Source organism: Talpa occidentalis, unplaced genomic scaffold (assembly GCF_014898055.3).
Source record: "Talpa occidentalis isolate TD23 unplaced genomic scaffold, MPIMG_talOcc4v2.1 talOcc4.8, whole genome shotgun sequence".
Lineage (NCBI taxonomy): Eukaryota > Metazoa > Chordata > Mammalia > Eulipotyphla > Talpidae > Talpa > Talpa occidentalis.
In genome coordinates this window covers 58,830,689-58,852,471 of record NW_023605194.1, presented here as the reverse complement: position 1 = coordinate 58,852,471, position 21,783 = coordinate 58,830,689, and the positions used below count along the sequence as shown (strand labels likewise).

The window sequence follows — 21,783 nt, the reverse complement described above, 5'->3', positions numbered from 1 at the left end:
TCATAAAAAGTTGGGTTCTTTTGTGGTTTTTTATTTTGCTATCATTCACTTCCAGTGCACTGTGGAATGATTAGCAGCATCCTGGCTTCTCCCTAGTAAGTTCTAGGATACACCTCCTTCCACCAGTGTAAAAACAAAAAGTATCTTCAGACATAGCCAAATGTCACCTCGGGGGTCAAAGTCACCCCCAGCTGGGTAGGAAACAGCAGTGACTTACTGGACAACAGTGAAGTGCTATGAGGCTATTGAATGCCTCATAGAATTTGTAACAGAAATCTACTCTGTAGACTTTGAGGGAAAACTCTTCACAGGATATAAATTCATGAGCGGAATCATGCCGGGGAAGCTACTGGCTGCTGGTCTCCTCTTTTATAGTAGCTGGGCACTGGAGAAGCAGCAAGAACTTACCAAAAAACTGGAACCTGAGAGCAAAACCTTGTACTCTTGCAAGTTTCTCCAGTGCCCTCTGCTGGCAATTTCAGTGCTGGTAAAGTCAGAAAGGAAAAAAAAAAAAAAAAAGTAAATTCAGAGCTTATATGCAATAAATCAATAGCTAGTACAGATTCCAAACCAAAATCCTATTCTATGGACCAGAGGTGTTAAGAATTGCAGTAACTCCTGGTTAAATGGATGCATACAATATCATGATAAATGACCCTTTTGGAATAAACAAAATGCTAGAGGAATGTGTTCTGCCTATCATATCCCAGAATATTTGTTGAACAAAGTGATAAAGTGAGTCAAACTATTAAGTTTAGGGATTTTAGAAGTGATGGGAGAGTTAAGGTTGCACCAATTGAGGGAAGGGGATATACAAGGATAAGGGATTTGTAAAGACCATTGTACAGTGAAGAAGTGGAATATAACAAGAACGGAGAATTTATGGATCAAGGTATTGGACAGTCAGTTATAGGTGGGATACTAGGAATGAGGTTGGAAAGAATGGATGAGAAGAGATTATAAAGAAATATTTCAGGGCCTCCCCGATGGCGCAGCGGTTGAGCGCTGGGTTCCGAAGCTGCCCATGGCCTCTAAAGTGCCGGTTCGATCCCCGGCTGCTCCCCGGCCACCGGAGGAGGGTCCCACATGGCGTGCAGACCTCTCCTGCCGCCCGCTGCTCCCCTCAGCAGTGTACTTCGGTCCTTCTGCCTGCTCTGCTCCCCGCTCTGGCTTTGGTGAATTCTCTCACCTTCCCGCACTTCTGACTGTACCCAGTGCTTGGACAAATAAATAAATAAATAAATCTTAAAAAAAAAAAAAAAAAGAAATATTTCAAACTGAAAGAATATGGATTTTGTTCTCTGGGCATTGTGTGACTAACAGAGTTGTTGCTACTGCCTTTTGTATTTGTTTTTGAAGGAAGTGGAAGATTGATTCTAATAGGAGCAACTCAAGCCAAGAGATTGTTAGGAGACTGCTGTAACAGCCTCTGGATTGCCTACTAGAATTTAACTGTTAATGTGTAAAGCAGATTTAGGGGAATAAGTAAATGTAGGAGGTAAGAAAGAAATATGTCTATCTTCGGCAGCTCAGTGGATGTCTATTACAGTTGAAGAGTATGGGAGATAAGTCATGTTGAGCCGGAGAGAAATGGTTATGGATATTCAGAGAGCCTATATGGTACTCAAATATTCAGATGTAGATGTTCATTGGCAATTAGAGATGAGTTTATTTTTTCTCTGATAATGACATGATGAATGGTAATTCCTGTTACGGTCTACAGTTAACCAATTTAAAACTATTATAATCACAGATTTGATTTTGCTAATTAGGAATATTTTGTTTTATACCAATGAATAAATCACTTTTTCCACATATATGATTAAATCCTGTCATTTCTCCCATTGAATATTTAAGTTAAACATCCCATTAAAAATTGTTAGAAATTCAGCACTGTTTTGGGGATTCAAATTCTTGTGTGAATGAGAAAGAAAATCTGAAATTTTTTGGTTCCTAAATGTGAAAAATCAATCTTAATTTCTTCAATTAGAAATGTAATATTTAAAATTTTATATTTGGAATCCTTTAAAATTATTTTGTATGGTGTTTTTTGTTGTTTTGGGGGAGGGGATTCCAATACTTCTTGTATTCGAGATAAAAAACAGTATTCTAGAGATAAAAGGCAGAGAGAAAAAGATGTGTGTGCCAATTTCTGACAAAATCTTAGTAATCAGTTTAAAAATCAGTATAGTCATTAAGTTTCAAGTTTAATTCTGCCTTACACATTCACATTTTGTTTGGTAGAGTTAAGTGATTTTGCTTACTTTAGTAGACATATTTCCCTGGTGAGACAGTTATTACAGGCCCAGCTCGGACATAAAGAGCTAAGACTTTTCCTTTTATTTCCACTATATCTAGAAGTTCATGCTCATTTTGAAACTCAAAGCACAGATGCATGAATTGGTTTATATTAGCTATAATAACAGTGAAATCTTGTTTCCAGACTAAGCTTTACTCATAAGGAAGGACCTTTCAGCATTTACTAGTTTGGAGGAAGTGCAGTGGTGATATTAGGTATAGCCCTGCTACATCATGTAATTAAACTAATATTAAAACAGAAATTAGACTAGCAAGATGAAACCATGGTTGGGTATTTGATAAGGATGGTGTAGTCCTCCCGTATGAATTGGAGATAGTATATTTTTATCTGATATGAAACATACTTTGGCCAAATGAGAGCTTTTATTTATTTAAGTTGCATTTTTCTCAGACTTGATTTTTTTCTGTTTTGTTAGTTTCATATTTTATATAATTTCTAGTGATAATATAATAGCAGTTCACTGAGAAAAATTGGCAAGTACAAAAATAAAAGTACAATCCTGCCACTCATAAGATAGTACTATTAACATTTTAGTATATTTCCTTAGTAGTATATGCTGCCTAAAATTTTCCCTATCTTGTCCACATACAAGAACAGCATTAATACACATCATAGCACACACATCATACATAGATAGGTAGGTAGGGGGTAGTTAGGCAGGTAGAAAGATAGATAGACAGCAAATAGAAAGACAGGTTTACACTGTCTCTTATTTATTGGACTCATGTGCCAAATACAAAGCTACACTTGCATGCATGCATGCATACATACATACATACATCACTTCTCTCATTGGAAACATGCAAAGAAACTTCCCCTCTATTTAAAGATAAATTTGTCTTAAAAATGAATGAATGAAAGAATGAATGAAGGTAAATTTGGCTCTAGAGAACCAAAGTATAAGCCAAATTAGTATGGCTTATAGATGGAGAAATAGTGTTTGAACCTAATTTTCTCTGTTTTTAAAAGCCTTTAACTCACATGACCTTTTCACATTGTCTTAGTAATTTACCTTGTTAACATAGAAACATCTGCTAAAGATAATTTGAATCTCTTTGTCTCCTTAGTTTGTCAACTATGGTAGGAATTTTAAGGTTTTTTTTTTTTAATTTTGGTAAGAATCCTTTATATATAATGTTGTTTCTCTTTGGAAATATTTCCTTGAAGAACTACTGAGTAGTGGAATTACTGAATCAAAGGATAATAATTTTTTCAAATTGTTGTCCAGAGCCATTGTACAACATACTCCCTAGTCGCAATGTGTGAGAATACCTGTTGCCCTCTACCCTGGTCAGATTGACTTATTTGTTGAAACAATCTTTTTTTTTTTTTTTTTTTTAAAAAGATTTATTTATTTATACAAGTACTGGGTACAGTCAGAAGCGTGGGAGGGTGAGAGCATTCACCAGAGCCAGAGTGGGGAGCAGAACAGGCAGAAGGACCGAAGTACACTGCTGAGGGGAGCAGCGGGCATGGCAGGAGAGGTCTTCGTGCCATGTGGGACCCTCACCAGTGGCCAGAGATTGAACCAGCGCTGCAGAGGTTGTGGGCAGCTTCGCAGCCCAGCGTTCCACCGCTGCGCCACCAGGAGAGGCCCCTGTTGAAACAATCTTAAAAGTCCTGATGAGACAAATCAGCTCAGGGCATGAACACTATTCTAGAAGAGTTAGTTTGACATTTATTGTTCTTTTGTCATTGCTATGTGGAACTTAGTTGCTGACAGTTAAAACTTGAAAGACTGTTTATTCTGTAGTGATGGCTTCTTTGTCCTAGAGAAGAATAAACCATTTAAAGGGCCTCAGAAATTTGTGTTAGCAGAAAGAAAGATAAATAACCTTTCTCTAAAACACCAAAGGCCAACAGAATACCTGAAAGGAAGGGTGGACAAGGGAAAATGGAAATGGTTCAAGAGACTGATTTCAACATAGGCTAAGAATTATGACTTGAGAGACATCATTTTATAGATGATACAGATGTGTGGTCACTGGGAATTTAAGAAGAGATCAAATAAGTCAGTGTGCGAATTTTCTAAGCATCCAGATATTATACTTTTGTTTTAATACTCTCTCATCTCAGTTAATCCTCACAATAAGCCCTGTGGGGGAAAATGACATCAAAAGAGTCCAGCAAGGGAAACCAAAGATGAAGAAGATCAATGACTTTCTCAGAGTCACATGTCACAATCGGAATTCCAGGGATGTCTGACTCTAAGACCATGATCTGTTATTCTGTCTTTAACCTGTTGCTTTCATACCAGCAGTTAAGCATAATTTAGTTACTATTGGAAGAACCTTCTTCAAAGTGTACAGTGGGAGAGATTAAAGCTAGGGGACCAAATATGATGCTTCTGAAGTAAGGAAGAGTTTTAATGGGCTGAATAAGGCAATAGAAATAGCAATGACGAGGAAAAAATTAAAGAGAGATTACAAAGATAGATTTGATGAATTTGGGTAAAAGTGAATAATTATATATAAAACCAAGATTTCTAACCTGTATTACTGGTTAAAGGAGATAGGGGACTGAAGAGCAAGTCTTGATAGATGTTGGTTTATGCAGCTATAGCTCAATTGAGTTTGAGGTACAGGGTGCTATATATAATTTGCAAAATGATAGTAGGATGGATTTGAAGAGTTAAAAGGTAGAGATACAGATTTGAAACTCATTGACCTGGGAATCCTAAACTGAAGTCTTAAGAGCAAATTATATTTCTGGGTGAGCTTAAGAAAAGTGTAGTTAGTGTTATGTAAGAATTAGGGTCTGGTAACAATTACTCTGCCTGGTATCAAACCCCAGATTAATCACTCTGTAGTCTCAGGCAAGGAACATAGTATCTTTAAGTCTTCTGATTCATTTTTCTCAACCAGGACATGGACAATGTGGAGACCATTATAACAGTCACAAATGGGTATTGTAAGAGCATCTAGTAGGTGGAGGTGAGAAATGCTACTAAATATCCTAAAATACACAGATTAGGTCCTACAACAAAGAATTATCTGACCCCAGATGTCAGTAGTACTGAGTTTGAGTAAACCTGCTGTAAACTTTCTAAAAGTGCACTTATTTCATAAGTTTGATATGATGATTCAATGAAATAATGCAGGTAAAAAAACAAGATTGAATATATCATAAGCTATAAGCACTTAAAGAAAACTCAATTGAGTAGAGAAAATAGGCCAGCAAACAGTCTGGGTAACTGCTTCCCTTTAAGTGATGGCAGAGAAGAAATGAGTGTGACACATGCTGAGAAGCACAGAGGAAGAGGAAGAGAATCAGGAAAATTAAATGTTAGAGAATAAGAACAGAGTAGTCCAGTGTAGTGCTGCGGATTTCCTGGCTTCCACTGGAGAAGAGGGCCAGCAGGGCAATGGACCTCATGTAAGTCATTACAGATGGAACCTCGAAAAAGACCAACAGCAGATTGTATGTAACAGCAGATTGGTGATCACTTTGAGTAAAAAGTTGTAATAAGAATAAAAGAAAAATAGCAATAAAATGCCAGGCTGCCATAAATAGAGAAGTAAAGGAATAAATAAGGATGAGAGATAGGAAATGTGATTTCAAAGTGATTATTTCATCACAAAAGACAGTAGTGTTTGTTTTTTTTTAAAGATTTATTTATTTATTTATTCATTTATTTATTTATACAAGCACTGGGTACAGTCAGAAGCGCGGAAGGGTGAGAGAATTAACCAGAGCCAGAGCAGGGAGCAGAGCAGGCAGAAGGACCGAAGTACACTGCTGAGAGGAGCAGCGGGCGGCAGGAGAGGTCTGCGCGCCATGTGGGACCCTCCTCCGGTGGCCGGGGAGCAGCTGGGGATGGAACCGGCGCTGCAGAGGCTGCGGGCAGCTTCGCAACCCAGCGCTCAACCGCTGCGCCACCAGGGAGGCCCAAGACAGTTGTGTTTTAAGAGTGGAGTGACTATCCTTTTTGAAGACTTAAAGAAAAATCTAAAGAGAAAATGAAAAATAAATACTGTAATTCCAAGAAGCAAGAGTCTAGAGAAGAGAGATGAAAGAGCTTGTGATCAGGAAGAATGAAGAGGAGATTTGCTTTAGAAATTGGGTTAGTTCCTCTGGGAGAGAAATATGATGAAAATGTCAGTATACTTTAGGTTCAGTTAAAAAAAAAAAAAAGGAAACCAATAATAACCAATAATGTAACTGTTTATCTTCCATCTAAATTACTACTAATTATTTTTTTTAAATCCCCATTACAAACTAAATTATGTCCCCCAACCCTTATATTTGTGTAGGTGTCATTACATTTATCTAACCAGGTGTTCTTTTAGCTTCATGGATATGTATATTTTCTTTCTTCACCAGGTTAGGGAAGTTTTCCTCTATTATTTCTTTGCAAGTTTCCTATTTCCATTTCTCTCTCTCCTCCTCCTTCTGGAATATCTGGGTTTTGTTTGTTTGTTTGTTTGTTTGTTTGTTTGTGTTGCCTTTCCTAATGTAGTTGAATAATTTTTGAATATTTCTTCCATTTTTCCTTCATGATTCTCTTTGTTCCACTACCCTGTGTTCTTTGTATATTACTACCTTCAGAGTCACTGAATTAGTCTTCCATTTGAAAGTCTATCCTGCTTCCAAAACTGGTTATTTCTTCTGCTGATCTTTATATACCAAGCATCTGTGTCATTTTCTTATTTAAAGCTTCAATTTCTATCTTCTGTTTATATGAATTTTATTATTTAGCGCTTTCATTTGTTTTCCTGAATATCTTTGATCAGCTTTTCTGTGTTTTACCATCTTCTTGAATTTGTCATGGCAATTTTTTTTTAAGATTTATTTATTTATTTATTTATTTATTTATTTATTTGTTTATTTATTTATTTATACAAGCACTGGGTACAGTCAGAATCACAGGAGGGTAAGAGAATTCACCAGAGCCAGAGCAGGGTACAGAACAGGCAGACCGACACATTACACTGCTGAGGGGAGCAGCAGGCGTGGCAGGAGAGGTCTGCATGCCATGTGGGACCCTTGCTGGCATCTGGGGATCAAACTGGTGCTGCAGAGGCTGCGGGCAGCTTCGCAGCCCAGCGCTCAACCACCACGCCACTGTCATGGCAATTTTTAACTCTATGTCTGATCATGATAAAAGATTGTCCATGTATTTTTGTTTGAGTTGGAAAATATGTTCTCTCCTTTTAGTGACATATTCACTTGAGGCTTCAAGGTGCCATATGTTGTATTTCTCTGTCCATTTGCAGCTTTTCAGTTTGCTCCTTTTTGGAGGGTGAGAACTTCTACCTTTCCAGCAGATGGCACTATGATTTTTATGTATATATTTTTTAGTTTTTCCCAGCGTATGCAATTTTAGATGTTTGACATTTGGGGGACTCTGTACATGCAGGGGAGAACTAATCTGTAGCTGCTTAGTCAGGGTGGAGATGGACCTGTAGTTGTACAGTTTCTCGTGAAAGTTTGTATGCATGGACTGGGTCAGTTTTCTGGCACCTCTGATAGTCCTCTTCTGTTATCTCTGAGTGTCCTGTTTTCTTGGTTTCCACATCCACATCTCTACACTCTGAGTTCTGTCTGTACTTTTCACATGGTTAGCACCAATATCAAGGTTGTGGGGTGGAGGCAGCTCAATTTAACACCCCGTCTGCTTCACTGGGGGCATGGTTGCTGGGCATATGCCAGCTCTCTGCATGTATTTCCCTTCAGTCTCTGGTGCTCATCCACACCACTCAGCTCTCTCCTCCCCAGGACTAACAGCCAGAAGACAGCACGCCTTCAAGGTTTTTGTAGCAGTTTCCCTCCTCTCCACTCACCTTTTGTTGTATGGAGTTGATATTTTAAAATATATATTTATTTATGTATACAAGAACTGGGGTATAAGCCAGAGATGTGTGTGTGTGTGGGGGGGGGGACGGTGAGAGGAATCACCAGAGAGAGTAGAGAGCAGAACAGTCAGATCTACTGCAATACACTGCTGAGGGGAGTAGTGGGCGAGATAGGAGAGGTCTGCCGTGTCATGTGGGTCAGCTCCCTGGCTGCCTGGTATCGAACTAGTGCTGTAATAGCTAGTGCTGTAGTGGCTGGCAGTGTCTTGACAGAGCTGTCTTTATCCCCTGTGCCACCAGCGAGGCTCTATTGTATGGAGTTGAATTGCCTCAGTGTCTCATCTGGCATGGTCTACATTGGTTTTCTTTGTCCATGAGGTGCTCTCTAGTTTTGCTCCAAGTCATGAAGCCCCTTTGGGTCCAGTGCTCCTCTGGACAACTTTAGGATTTTCCTCAGGTCGGGGGCGGGGGTTGGGGGGGCTCCCTGGTGGCGCAAGGGTTAAGATGCAGCGCTATAAAGCTATCTGCAGCCACTGTAGCACAAGTTCAATCCTTGGCCAAGGAGGTGACCCATGTGGTGCAGCAGCCCTCTTTCCTCTCACCTGCTGCTCCCCTCAGCAGCATATTTCAGTCAGTCTGCCTGTTCTGTTCCCCACTCTGTGGTGAATCCTCTCACCCTCCACACTTCTGGCCTTGTACCCCAGTTATTGTATGGATACATGAATAATTTTTTTTGTTGTTGTTGTTAAAGATTGTTCCTCGTGGGAGCAAAGGAGAGAACTTCCTCTGACACTATCTTTTCCGAGGTCAATATTTACTTCTGTTAGTATGTCTGATAAAATCAGACAGAGATTCTAACACTTATTTAAATTAATTGCCCACCACAAAATAATGTCCACGGCACTCACGCTCTAGTTTAAATATAATTATGCAGTATTTTTTTTTAAGGAAAATGAAACATGAACCTGGCACACCATAGCAATCTATACTTAAGTGATTATTTTCCTCTATTACATAAATGATAAACTGTCCCATGAGACGTGATTATAATTTTTCCTGATTTTAATTGAAATTGAAAGTTGTGCTACATTTTTAAATCATTTCATTCAGTTTTATTCGAGTTGGGCTTCATAGATATAAATTCTATTAGAGTGTAAAATAATTAAGCTTATTCAATGTGCTATATTTAATTCAAATGTAAATTGTTACATGTTTCCAACCATTTTGCCCATATTTATACCAAAGTAATTTCATTAGCATCCAAAATTTAGATGAGCAATTTGTTTAGACTGAAGCTTTTTGTTTTAAAAATTCATCATTCTTATAGGTGCCTGCCCAAAGAACTTTATCTCATACCTTTGAACTTCTGATAAAAAATTGTTTCAAAAGTATGAACTGTTTTTTTCTATCTTCTCATCACCCACAATGAGTTGAAAATGGGTAATTGGATGAATAAATTCATCCATCTGTTTATTAATTTATTTCAAATTTCTGTTATAAACTGGATAATATTCTAGCTCCTAAATAGTTATTGAAAATAAGATAGAATATTTTGCTTACCTCATGAAATTTATTTCTATTAGGGGGAAAAGTATAGATATTTAAATAAAACAGTTTTTAGCAAGTGATAACTGCTGAGATAAAATAAAATGGGTTAAATTGACAAATGAGTAACAGTAGGGATTTTGGGGAAAGGCCACTGTGCATTGGTTATATGAAGACACACTAGAAGTGAGACTGAGTAATTTTTTTAAAGATTTATTATTTATGCATAAAGAACTGGGCCAGAGATATGGAGGGTGAGAGGATCCACCAGAGACAGTGGGGAGCAGAACAGGCAGATATACTGAAATACACTGCTGAGGGGAGCAGCTAGAGAGACAGGAGAGGTCTGCTGTGCTATGTGGGTCACCTCCCTGGCCAGCAATCGAACTCGTGCAGCAGTGGCTGTGGATAGCCTCACAGTGCTGCGTCTCAACCCCTTGTGCCATCAGGGAGGCCCCGAGACGGAGTATTTTTGAGAAATAATCATGTGAAGATCTAGAGAAATAATGTTCCAGACTGGACAAATGCTCTGAGCCCAGTGAAGTTTGGTGTATCCTAAGAACAGAGGAAGCATGGTAGAAATCACAGAGGTTGTTGAGGAGTGATGCGATCTGATTTTTGTTTTTAAAAGATTTCTCTGCTTACTGTGTAAAGACAAGAGTGGTGTAAAGAAAAAGCTATTACAGTAATTCCCAAGAGGGAGAATAGTAGCTGGGGCTGAAGAGGAATAGGACAGAAGGAATTCTTCTCAGATTTTGAAGGCAGAATTTACATTCATTATTGGATTACATATGGTGATGGCAGTTTGAGGGGACAAAGAACATCTGGAGCAAAGGTCTGCACACTTTTTCTGTAAAGGGCTGGAGAGTAAATTCTTTGAACTTTTTAGGTCATACTGCCTTTGTTACAACTATTCAAGTCTGCTGTTATACATAAAAAAAGCATAGACAATAATATGAAAAATAAGAGTAGCTGTGTTCCAGTGAAACTTTATCTTCAAAAACAAAGTGGACTAGATTTGATCTAGAAGCAGTAGTTTGCTGACCTGGATTAGGATTCGAAAGAATGAGAAAGTGATTCTCTTTAGGAAAATATTACCTTCAGAGACTCACAGATGCTGTGAGGTCCCAGCAATTCTACCTTCCAAGATATGATTGGTAAATTAGATAGATACCTTGCGCCTGTTGGAAAGAAAGCTTTGTTACCCAGGGAAGCCCTTCCTCCCAAATGCACATCCCAGGTCCTTTTCCAAATACTCTGGATTAAACAAGTAGATGCCTATATGATAGGTTGACTTTTACCTTGTTTACTACCCATGCGTGGTGAGTTCTTAGCAAAATATAGGTTCATGGATTTGACGTATTGAATGATTTTTGCAAAATGTAGGTTCATGGATTTGACATATTCAATGATTTTTCTCTCTCATGCTGCCAGTAACTATATTAGTTAGGAAACTGTTCTTTTTACAAATATTCTATATTATAGTCATTAGTATATTAATATTTGTCCAATAAATAATTTGTCTTTTATTCTTCTAACTTTCCTCTGAAATATAGAGCAATTTTATGCATTTTTCAATTCAGAAAATTGTTCATTAAATATAGGGTGATTAATTTCCTGGAATGCAGATTTTTGAAATTGTTTTTGAAATCAGAAAAGTAACTGATTCATCGGTTTCTTCAGAAAGAATTTATTGGGTGTTTCTGTGTGCGGGAACTTCACTAGCACTAGGGAAAATGGTTAAAAACCCCTGAACATTAAAGAATTCAGTGTCAGACATCTTTACAGACACATCACCCAAAGCAGTGATAGTGAAGGCAAAGATCAACAGCTGGGACTAAATCAAATTAAAGAGCTTCTGCACAGCAAAAGAGACAATAACAAAAACAAAGAGAAACCCCACCGAATGGGAGAACATTTTTGCACCCAACACTAATGATAAAGGACTGATCACAAAAATCTGCAAAGAGCTGATGAGACTCAACAACAAAGTAAATAATCCTGTCAAAAATGGGCAGAAGAGCTAAAAAGAAATTTCTCTGAAGAGGAAATGCAAATGGCCAACAGACATATGAAAAAATGTTCAACATCACTTGTAATCAGGGAAATGCAAATCAAAACTACAATGAGATACCATCTTACACCAGTGAGAATGGCACATATTAAAAAAACTAGCAACAACAAATGTTGGCGAGGTTGTGGAGAAAAAGGAATTCTCCTGCACTGTTGGTGGGAGTGCAAACTGGTCCAACCACTATGGAGAGCTGTGTGGAGATTTCTGGACCTACTAAACATAGAGCTTCCATATGATCCAGCAATTCCACTCCTCGGTATTTACCCGAAGGACACAGAAACATCAATTCCAAAGAGCACCTGTACCCCTATGGTTATAGCAGCACTATTTACAATAGCTAAGCTTTGGAAACAACCCAAATGCCCAAAAATAGATGACTGGATCAAGAAGATGTGGTACACACACACCATGGAATATTACTCAGCATTCAAAAAAGATAAACACATGCAATTTGCAGCAACATGGATGGCGCTGGAAGGGATCATTCTCAGTGAAATAAGCCAGAAAGAAAAAGAAAAATACCGGATGGTCTCACTCATAGCAGGAATCTAGAAAACTTAAATTTAAGGGGCCAGGAAATTGAATAACTATAAGAAAGTGAAAATCAAAATCAACAAAAAACTATGAACCAGAGACACTCTATGGAAGGTGGGGGGCGGGGAGGGGAGGGATTGGGGTCAAAATAAGGGGATTGCAATTGTATGGGGAATATAAAAATAAAATTTATTTAAAAAAATTAAAAAAATAAATACTGTAAAAAATAAATACTGTAAAAAAAAAAAAAAAAAAGAATTCAGTGTCCAGTGATAGAGACTGACCAAAAACACAAACAGAAAAACACATACTGACTCCAGGACTATGTAATAAGTGCTCTGAAAAAGCAGCCACAGGGTATAAGTGGAATTCAGAAAGGGTGTATAAGAGAGGGTAGGAGAGAAGGCCGTGATCTTAAGACAGTGCTTCTCCAGGGGACCTGTGTGTAGGACCAGTTTGGTTTTAATTTCTAATCTATCATGGATAGAAGATTTTATAAAATAAAAGAATTACTAAAAAAAACAAAAAGTAAAGCCATAAGAATTAATGCCCACATATTTAAAATTTTAGATTGAGCAAATAAAATTATGCTTCAATAAAAATAGCAAGACAGATATAATACTAGATAAAAAGAAAATAATTACAAAAGTCAATCACATTTGCCATGGAGAGTGAATATATCAACAGTAAGAATGAGAATGACTATTATACCTTTTTTGTATTCTGAACAATGTCAAAATTGTGAGTTAAATAGCAATTCTCTGTCCTAACTGCAATGGCTACACTTTTAATGATACTGTGCCTGCAAATATTTTTCATCATTTTTGATATTTATTTTTGTGTATTTTACATCATTGCCAGTATTTTTAGTCTTTAATGCGCCAAATGTGCCTGTTTCTTGCTTCAAACTTTTCTGAACTAGGTTGGATTGATGGAAATGTCACTTGCTGGGAGTTATTGTAGCTAAACCGTTATAGACTCAGAGCAGAGAAAACAGAAATGAAGGAAGTGATTTTAATAAAATCAGTATTAGTTTTGTATATAAAAAATGTTCTGCTTTCATTAATCATTACATGCTAGTTCTATCAATTTATCCTACAAAATCAGGGCTACATTTAAATTATCATTCAATAAATGTTAAAGATGCTATATACTTTAAGTTACAATTAGCAAATCAATATTAAAGCATAACATTACCTTCCTGTGTATGACCTATATGGCATTTGTTTACAGATTATACCAAATATTTCTGCCTGTGCTTTGATAATAAATAGGTCTATACTCTGCTCAAAAATACAAGTCTACTGGCCTTGCCCTTAGATGTCTCAGCAATGTGAAATTACTCTAAAAATTTCTAAACTTCTGTACCTTGTTCTTTACAGCCAATAAAATTTACCAATCATAGTTTGAGTAGCACTAGTCTACAAAAGATTTCTGAATTCAGTCATGCTTTAGCAAGTGTAACTTGTATATGGAATCTTTTATGCCTCTTTAAGATAGAATATTAATAAACTCAAAATGGTTTAGGGAAAAAAAATCTCAAAATATATCTTTTAAAAACAGCTTTTCTCTTATTACACTACTAAAAATTTAACACATTCTTAACATTTATATGTTAAAAGTCTCAGAGTTAAAGATAAATAAAACTTATCACAGATGCTTAAACAGGATACATTTTAATATAAGGAATTATAAAAATAAGTGATATTTAATAAATTCATACAGGATGTTTCAATATGATTAAGCATGTTTTACATGCTTGAGTGGATTATTTTTCCCCCTTCATTTAACTATTATGTTAGTTATTGTATGTACACAAATATAGATTCAAGTAAGTACTGAAACAATACAATTCCAACTTTAAAACAACATTGAAAGATATCTAAAAGACTACATGAAACATGTGTTTAGTTTGGGGTTATAGTATTACAAGTAAGCTTTTCTCACCTGGGTTTTTATAGCACCTTTCAAATTTTTTCCATATTACTACTGGGATCAGGAAAAAAAGTTAACCTTACAATTCAAAACTAGAAATTGTCATTTGACTATTAAGAAAAACCTAGTTAATGCAGCAGGGCTCAACCCTAGAGAAGACTAATTGGACCAATGAGATATAAAAACCAGCACTACATACAGCTTTTAGTTCCTCAGAAATCACAGTAAATGAAATGGGGATCGTTCCATTAACTATTCATTTTTTTGGTCACTAGGCCAGTTAAGATCATTATTTTGAAATTTTGATTTTTAAAGCATAAAATTAGGAAGTAGTTTAAATGTTTCCTTCTTGTAACCATTTTTCCCTAATGTATAATGGGATTATTCCCAAAAGGGAAAGACAAAGATGAATGTCTAACACTTTGGTGTGTGTAATTTTCTCTTACAAATAAAAAGGTACATAATAAAAATAAAACTCATCGGAAAACTATTCGCTCATAAATGTGTCAATGCTTTGTCTGACATTACTATCAGATATAATTTTGAGTACATAACATTACTTTTATGGACACTGCAGTCTTCAGATAAGCATTTATCCACATCTTTATGCCCCACTTTGTATTACAATTTTTTATTTCTTTCTATAAGGCAGTAAATTCCTTAAGGGTGAACCTTATTTCTTTTTGCATAATCCACATTGCTTGAATTCTTTATAAACAGAAGGTATCATATAAATACAAATGAATGGATGGATGGGTAATTGGATAGGCTAGATATTGGTTGATTTATTACTTTTGAGGCTTCCCTCCCCCATTCAAAGGGACATATATCCATGGTACTTGATAGTAGGAACATAAGAATCATGACTATTCTAGTTATAAATAAAAAAGTAGCCAAAAAGCCTTTACCTGAAGATACTAGGTTATTTAAATATTTTTCTGAATAAAAGTAACAAAATAGTGAATGATCCTTCTAAAATCTGGCCCTTAGCAATATATAGCAAGTGTTCCAGCTAGTTTGGGACACTAACTTTTTATTTTTCCTTAATAAATATGTATTTTAAAGGACTTAGCCAAGAGTCAGGTTTACAAATTCTGGGGGGGTATACTCATATAATGTCAAAATTATGAGAGCTTTGTTAGGAGTACAGCTAACATCTCACAAACATTTTGCTTAGCAATGTGGAAGCATGCAGTCGTTTCTGGTTTAATATTACAGTTTTGATTCTTTCTGACATAAAATCCTTAACTGTTAAAAACAGGTCGCCATTCTATTTAAGATGTAATGAAAACAATGCTTTATGTTTTTGAGATTTTCTTCTATCCTGTTGTAATGTGAAATGATTCTATTTTAAATATTTTTATACAAGAGTTCTAAACACTACAGTGGAACAGAGGATGGGAACTCATGAGCACTAATTCAACTAATATATATATATACACACACATACATACATATATAGGTTATTGAATACATACATGACTTCTAAAAATTACTTTGTACTCTGTAAAATAAAATGTAAGTGCTGTTATTTTTTAGCAGCAGGATAATGCTGATCTCTGATATTTGAACTGACTTTCTAATAATTTAATAGCCCATTTCTCTGTAGGTGAAGTCTCATCATATCACAACCAAAGAACAAAATTATACACTTTTTAGCTACACCACTGAGTAATCAGCTCCCTTCAGAAGGATGTTTTGCCTTTATAATGAAAACATCTTAATAACTGAAATTACTACCCACTGAGTTACTGTCACTAGAATGTTCTAAAACAGACAAATTTTCTAGAATGAGAAGCAGAGTCTTTTATCTGATATTTCTTAAGGAAATTTTCTATAAATAGCATTATTCTTGATGTGCAAGGTCTTTATTTCCCCTTCCTTCCTCCCACTTATTTCTCTCCCTCCCTTCCCTCTTCTTCCCCCAGCCCCCTTCTTTACACCCTCTCCCTCCTTTCTTGTTTCATTTCCAACTCTCTCTGCAAGTGTGTTTGTTTATACAACCGACATTAAACATAAAAGGGATTTTCCGTTTGCTCTATTTCTACCCCTACAAATTTAACTAATAACAATTTCTCCATCTCCTTAAAAAATTCTGTCAAATCTGTGAAAATTTCAAATTGTATTTCACATCCTAAGAAAATAAACAAAAGAGCCTCACACAGTGTGCACCCAGTGACTCTTGTTCAAATGCCCTAATTGAAACAGTTTTGCCTAATAATGTTTCTTTCATTTATTTTGAGTGAAATCTAGAGAATATGTGAAATTGGATATTTTATTTAACAATGCTAAAATATAATTCAGACATTGAGTTTGTTTAAAAAGAAAATTGAATGATTATTTTTTATATTTGTATATAGCTATATAATCATTTATATAAATGATTATATGTTTGTTATAACTGGTAAATAATATTTTATGATATTGACTCATTCATTAAAGTGTTCAAAACCTTTTGTTATAATCCCCTTCTGAATTAGAACAAAAGTCTTCTATAATTGTTAAGAAATGTCATAGAACCTGAGTAAATATTTAAAAAGGCATCTGTCACCTATAGTAATACTTTTATAAATGACTTTTTGATGGAAGTCCACACAGATGGCAGGTGTTCCTATAGAGTATCTGTCAGAGGGAAAAATGAAACATCAATTAGTTCATACTTGCACCAGGAATGATAAATTCTGAAACTTCATCATTTATGCTTATTGAGATCTCTTAAATTATTCATTGATCATTGCAGGGATAGCCAGAGAGGCACTTGGAACCTATTAATGTTGCTTGAAGATGCTACAATTTATTAAACTTCTAGTTAAATACAACCATTTGATTGAAGAGACTGAGGATATTGGCAGGTTGCATTTGTTTCATGTTTGAAAATGTTACTTGGCTGGGATTGATTTCTAAATGAAGATTACTTACAAAGGACATATGTTCCCAATTTCAAAAGAAATTCCATATGTTCAATCCTCATAAATATAAAATTTATATATATCAGCTACAGCCCTTCTTTCCTTTGGATTTGTACGTGTGTGTGTTTTTAAGTTGGTGGCTGTATGTGTGTGCAGATGGATAAGTAGAAATTCTGATGTGTGTAATGACCCATTGTGAAGCATGTGAAATTATTGTTTATGGAGCTTTTAAAAATAAAATGTATGTACCCTAAATATTGTGATAAATTAGGATATTCAGTCATAATTGTTACATTAAATTACTTTATGATTACAACTCTCTAAATAAGACCAATGAAGCTGTGTAGAAAAGGTTAAAAAGCAATACATAAAAATGTTCTGATTAGTTATTGGTGATGAGTTATAAGTAAATTATTAATTCCTTCTGTCACTTTTAAGAATTTTTTCTTATGAAAGTGATTTTATTTTATTTATTTATTTATTTATTTTAGTGGTTGTATTTTAAAATGAAAATGGTTTATCTCCATTAGAGGGAGTATATTTTAAAAATAAGCTTCCATCATGTCAAGGCTGAGGCTTTCTGTAAGTGCATATCATTTCCCTTTTTTGTCTAATAGTAAAAAATTAAATATTGGATTATTACCTCTAAATAGAAAATACCTATTTAAAACAGGGATACATAAGAAGATTTACATGTAAAAGTCATAATTCAAATACCTCCTTTCTTTATTCTTTTTAAATGCAGTAGTTGTCTTTGGATATGACTAAGATTGAACAAAAATGAATATAAACAGGTCATTACTATTTCTAGAATGTCCTGTATATACATGTTGATTTTTAAGGATGTAAACCTGAATCCGATGTTGCTTCAATAATAAATGCTTCAGTAATAAATGTGTATTTTTTCAAGTAGGCTCAATGAACTTTTAAGCTGAGATTAGATGATTTATCATTTTAAAATGCTGTACAGCTTAACCAGACCTTTGCTTTTCTATTTGCATATTTTGCAAACAGACATTTCAAACTATTTGAAAAAATGATCTATGGTGTTTTAACCTAGACTAATGGGTTAATTACAAAGGCCTTTATCCTTATTAAGTGTGTCATCAGTTCACACTAATTCTTTGATAATGTGTTATCCTACTTAAGGTGTTTTTAACTCAAATAGATACTAGAAGGAAGAGAGAAGTATTTTTACTATCTGAACTCTCAAAATTACTGAGCTTCAAATATACGAGAACAAAACCTCTTTAATATATCTTAATGTATTTGATGAGCTAAGTTTTCATGCTTATTGTTCCTTGGTTTTACACATAATTGTCTGGTTTCTCTTTGTCAATACCTTTCACAATGTTTTATATTTGGTTTTACTAAAAATATTTAAGTATTATAAAAAATGGAAGTGGCACTAGAGAATATGGACTATCATCCTGTGCCTGCTGCTAAATTGTAGTCTTCTGGGATGAGTAACAGACTGTGCTTAAATTTCATATTGACTGAAACCAGGAAATCAATCATGTCATTAATTTTTTATAGTAAGAAAGAAAAATATTTTACAGTGTGAACCTGTTTAGCCTTAGGAAGTTTCTATAAAAGCACACTTAGTCTCTAATGCCCAATATAGTCCATGGAGAGGCTGGGAAATTTACCATATAAAGAACAATGGCAAAAATCATATTTATATTATTTTCCGCAATAGGAGTTATATTTATCATTTTCATCATTTATTATATACTTTTGAAAATTTTACAAGGACCACTGCCTATTTTTCACTCAATTCAGCATTCATTTATTTGACATTCATTAATACAATTCAGTACAGGAAACTTTACCCTTTAGAATAAGAATCTTGAATCCTTGGCCCTCTGACTAGTCATTTTCTTTTGACCCCTTTTTTTATTAGAAATAATTAGTATATTTAGCCCAGCAGTGTACTTACCCTGACCCTCAGATGAGATCATTACCCAAGGGCAGGAGACAACAGCTGCTATTCCTGTTCATTCACCTCCTAGCCGAGTGTCAAGTTCCTCTTTATAGGCTTTCCCAAAAGTGAGTGTATGAGAAAGTGATCAAGCAAATTAAATTGAAGTCAGCAAACTTCCTATATGATTCCAGACCTACACTTGCTTATTTTCTTGTTCAGTGTTCACAACACACAAAGCCATGTGCATGTATTATGACTATCAAGGTTTTAAATTTTAATGTAATTTCTTACAGCACTTAAAATTCTCCACCCACACAGGATACTGCTAGGGATTTGATAGATGTCTGATATTGATAGGCATGGTTATTTAGATAGCAGCCATGGTATAGGCTGTATAGGTTTTAAGAATATGAAGGGAAATGATTGCTTCCTTCTATGGCAGTCTTCATACTTACTGGCTGAATGGTTTTTGGTCAGTTTTCTAACCTCTCATGCCTTAGGATGAGGCCTCATCTATAAAACAGAGATAATACTAACTGCTGGGATGGTTAAAACATTTGTTCCTATTAAAACATTTACTACATGTAAAGCACACAGAACATTGCCTGGCATATAAACACTGAGGACTCCAGTCATTTATGTGAGCACTCAGACTTCTGAATACAGACTTATGTTGCTCTTTCATTCAGTCCAGCTCAGTAGCTGCCAAAATGAAGTGTATATAAGAGTTACTCTATCTGGATGTATTCAGTACTTACAGTTCTAGGTGCATAATAAGATCTCAAATAAATTTGTATTACTCTTGTTTTATGCTAGTCATTTTTTCACTCTTCCAAAATGAATTGATTTTACTATATGCCTCGCTTCCTTATTGTTATCTTCTGCTTTATTGTGTCTTTGAAGATCAGGTCAAGTGGTGATAATGATGCTTATCTTTTATAGTTTGTTTGAAAAGTAGAATTATTACATGTTCATGAAAGTTTTTTTTTAAAGATTTATTTATTTATGTATACAAGAACTGGGGTACAGGCCAGAGGTGCAGGGGGTGAGAAGATTCACTAGAGACAGAGCGGGGAACAGAACAGGCAGACTGAAATACACTGCTGAGGGGAGCAGCGGGCGAGACAGGAGAGGTCTGCTGCACCATGTGGGTAGCTCCCTGGCCGGCCGGGGATCGATCTAGTGCTGCAGAGGCTCCTGATAGCTTCACAGTGATGTGCTTAAGCCCTTGTACCACCAGAGAGGCCAATGCTCATGAAAGTTAATAGTATCTGACATATAGTAGGCATTCCATGATTGGTAGACTTTGTTGTTATTTTAGTGGTTTAACTGACTCATTAAATTTGTGATGTATATCAACTAGTGTGTCATAGACTTTATTCCATCCAAACCTTTGGATATCTGTTTTTGCCATACATGGTTCTAGGTAGTAGTGATGAACAGATTGAAGAAATCCTTGCTCTGACAAAGTTTATACCATTGTTAAGTTTCTTAATAATGTAACTAGATTAAGTGTTTGAATTCATTTTTATTTAGATCCATTTACATTGTTTCATCTTGTCACTGCATAAGTTGTCTTTGTTAAAACTTTGTAGACAATTTATCCTATCATTGTGTCTTTCTTCTGTCAGCTCTTTCAAGCATTTGATTGGAGGATTGGATGATGTTTCTAATAAGGCATATGAAGATGCAGAAGCTAAAGCAAAGTAAGTAACATTTTTTCCTTTGGTCTTAGTCTTGATTTAAAAAAAGTTATAACAAATGTGTTACATATATAAAAATGGTTTTGGCTAGAAATAATATCTTGTATTTTGTTGGGTTTAACAAAGATTAACACTCCAAGGGAAGAAACAAATTACTTAACAGCAAACAAAAGCAAACTGTTCAAGATAATTATTGCACAGTGCGCCTAGTTAGTAAATATATCTCTTCTTAAAAAATGAAACTTCAATTTTGTGAGGAAAATAATTTTAACCAGGGGAAATAGTTTAAATGCTGAACAAACAGTTGTATGTAAATGTATTTCTCCCAATGAAGATACTTTCTGAATGAATGGGAATTGTGTTTAATAATTGTGAAACTGTGTAAAGTAAGTATTCTCCATATGAATATGAATATATTGTTGCTTTAACTGAATTTTGTTGACACTAATATATAAGGATGATATGAGAATAGTATCTTTCCGATTAGATATCATGTTTGTATAACTCGATATAATTTTATCTACATAAATACTTGCTTTAAAACAAATTTTTTTGACAAAGGTTTTAAGTAATTTTGAGATTTATTTTCTTGCATCATTTTTAGGTTATTTGAAAAGTGTAACCTACATAATCTTCCTCACTTTTTGCCAGTGAAGCAGTCATACAGGCCAACTAGAGGATGAAATTGACCACATTTATCATAAGTATTTCAGGAACAGAATTTGATTTTAACTTAAAAAGCAAATGAAATAAAATAATATTTTTTGAGTTATGAGTCTATGAAGATTAAAAAAATTTGGCCTAGAACTAAAATAATTAAGAACTTTAATTTATTCTGACTGATAAAATTCTATTTTCAAAACTGTGTGTGTGTATTCAAAATTTCTTCTGTATGGTTGGCTTTTGTTACCTCTGCCCTTCAAAAGGTCATAGATTTACATCCTGAGTGAGGTTAAATGCCAGCAGTGCTTCTGCCAAAATTTGCTCAGGAAATTATACTCACCAGTTTGAACACCAAATTCCACACAGTCATTGGTATTGCCT

General features: G+C 35.1%; 1 protein-coding gene across 3 annotated transcripts in view; it reads left to right on the top strand.

Moving 5' to 3' along the window:
* Window positions 1-21,783, top strand: part of PRKG1 (protein kinase cGMP-dependent 1) — a 1,331,556-nt gene that overhangs the window by 1,191,572 nt on the left and 118,201 nt on the right. For all 3 annotated transcript variants that reach the window (XM_054690463.1, XM_054690462.1, XM_054690464.1), the window contains one exon: window positions 20,668-20,742. In XM_054690463.1, coding sequence (XP_054546438.1) covers window positions 20,668-20,742 — 75 coding nt within the window. The remainder of the gene's footprint in view (window positions 1-20,667; window positions 20,743-21,783) is intronic.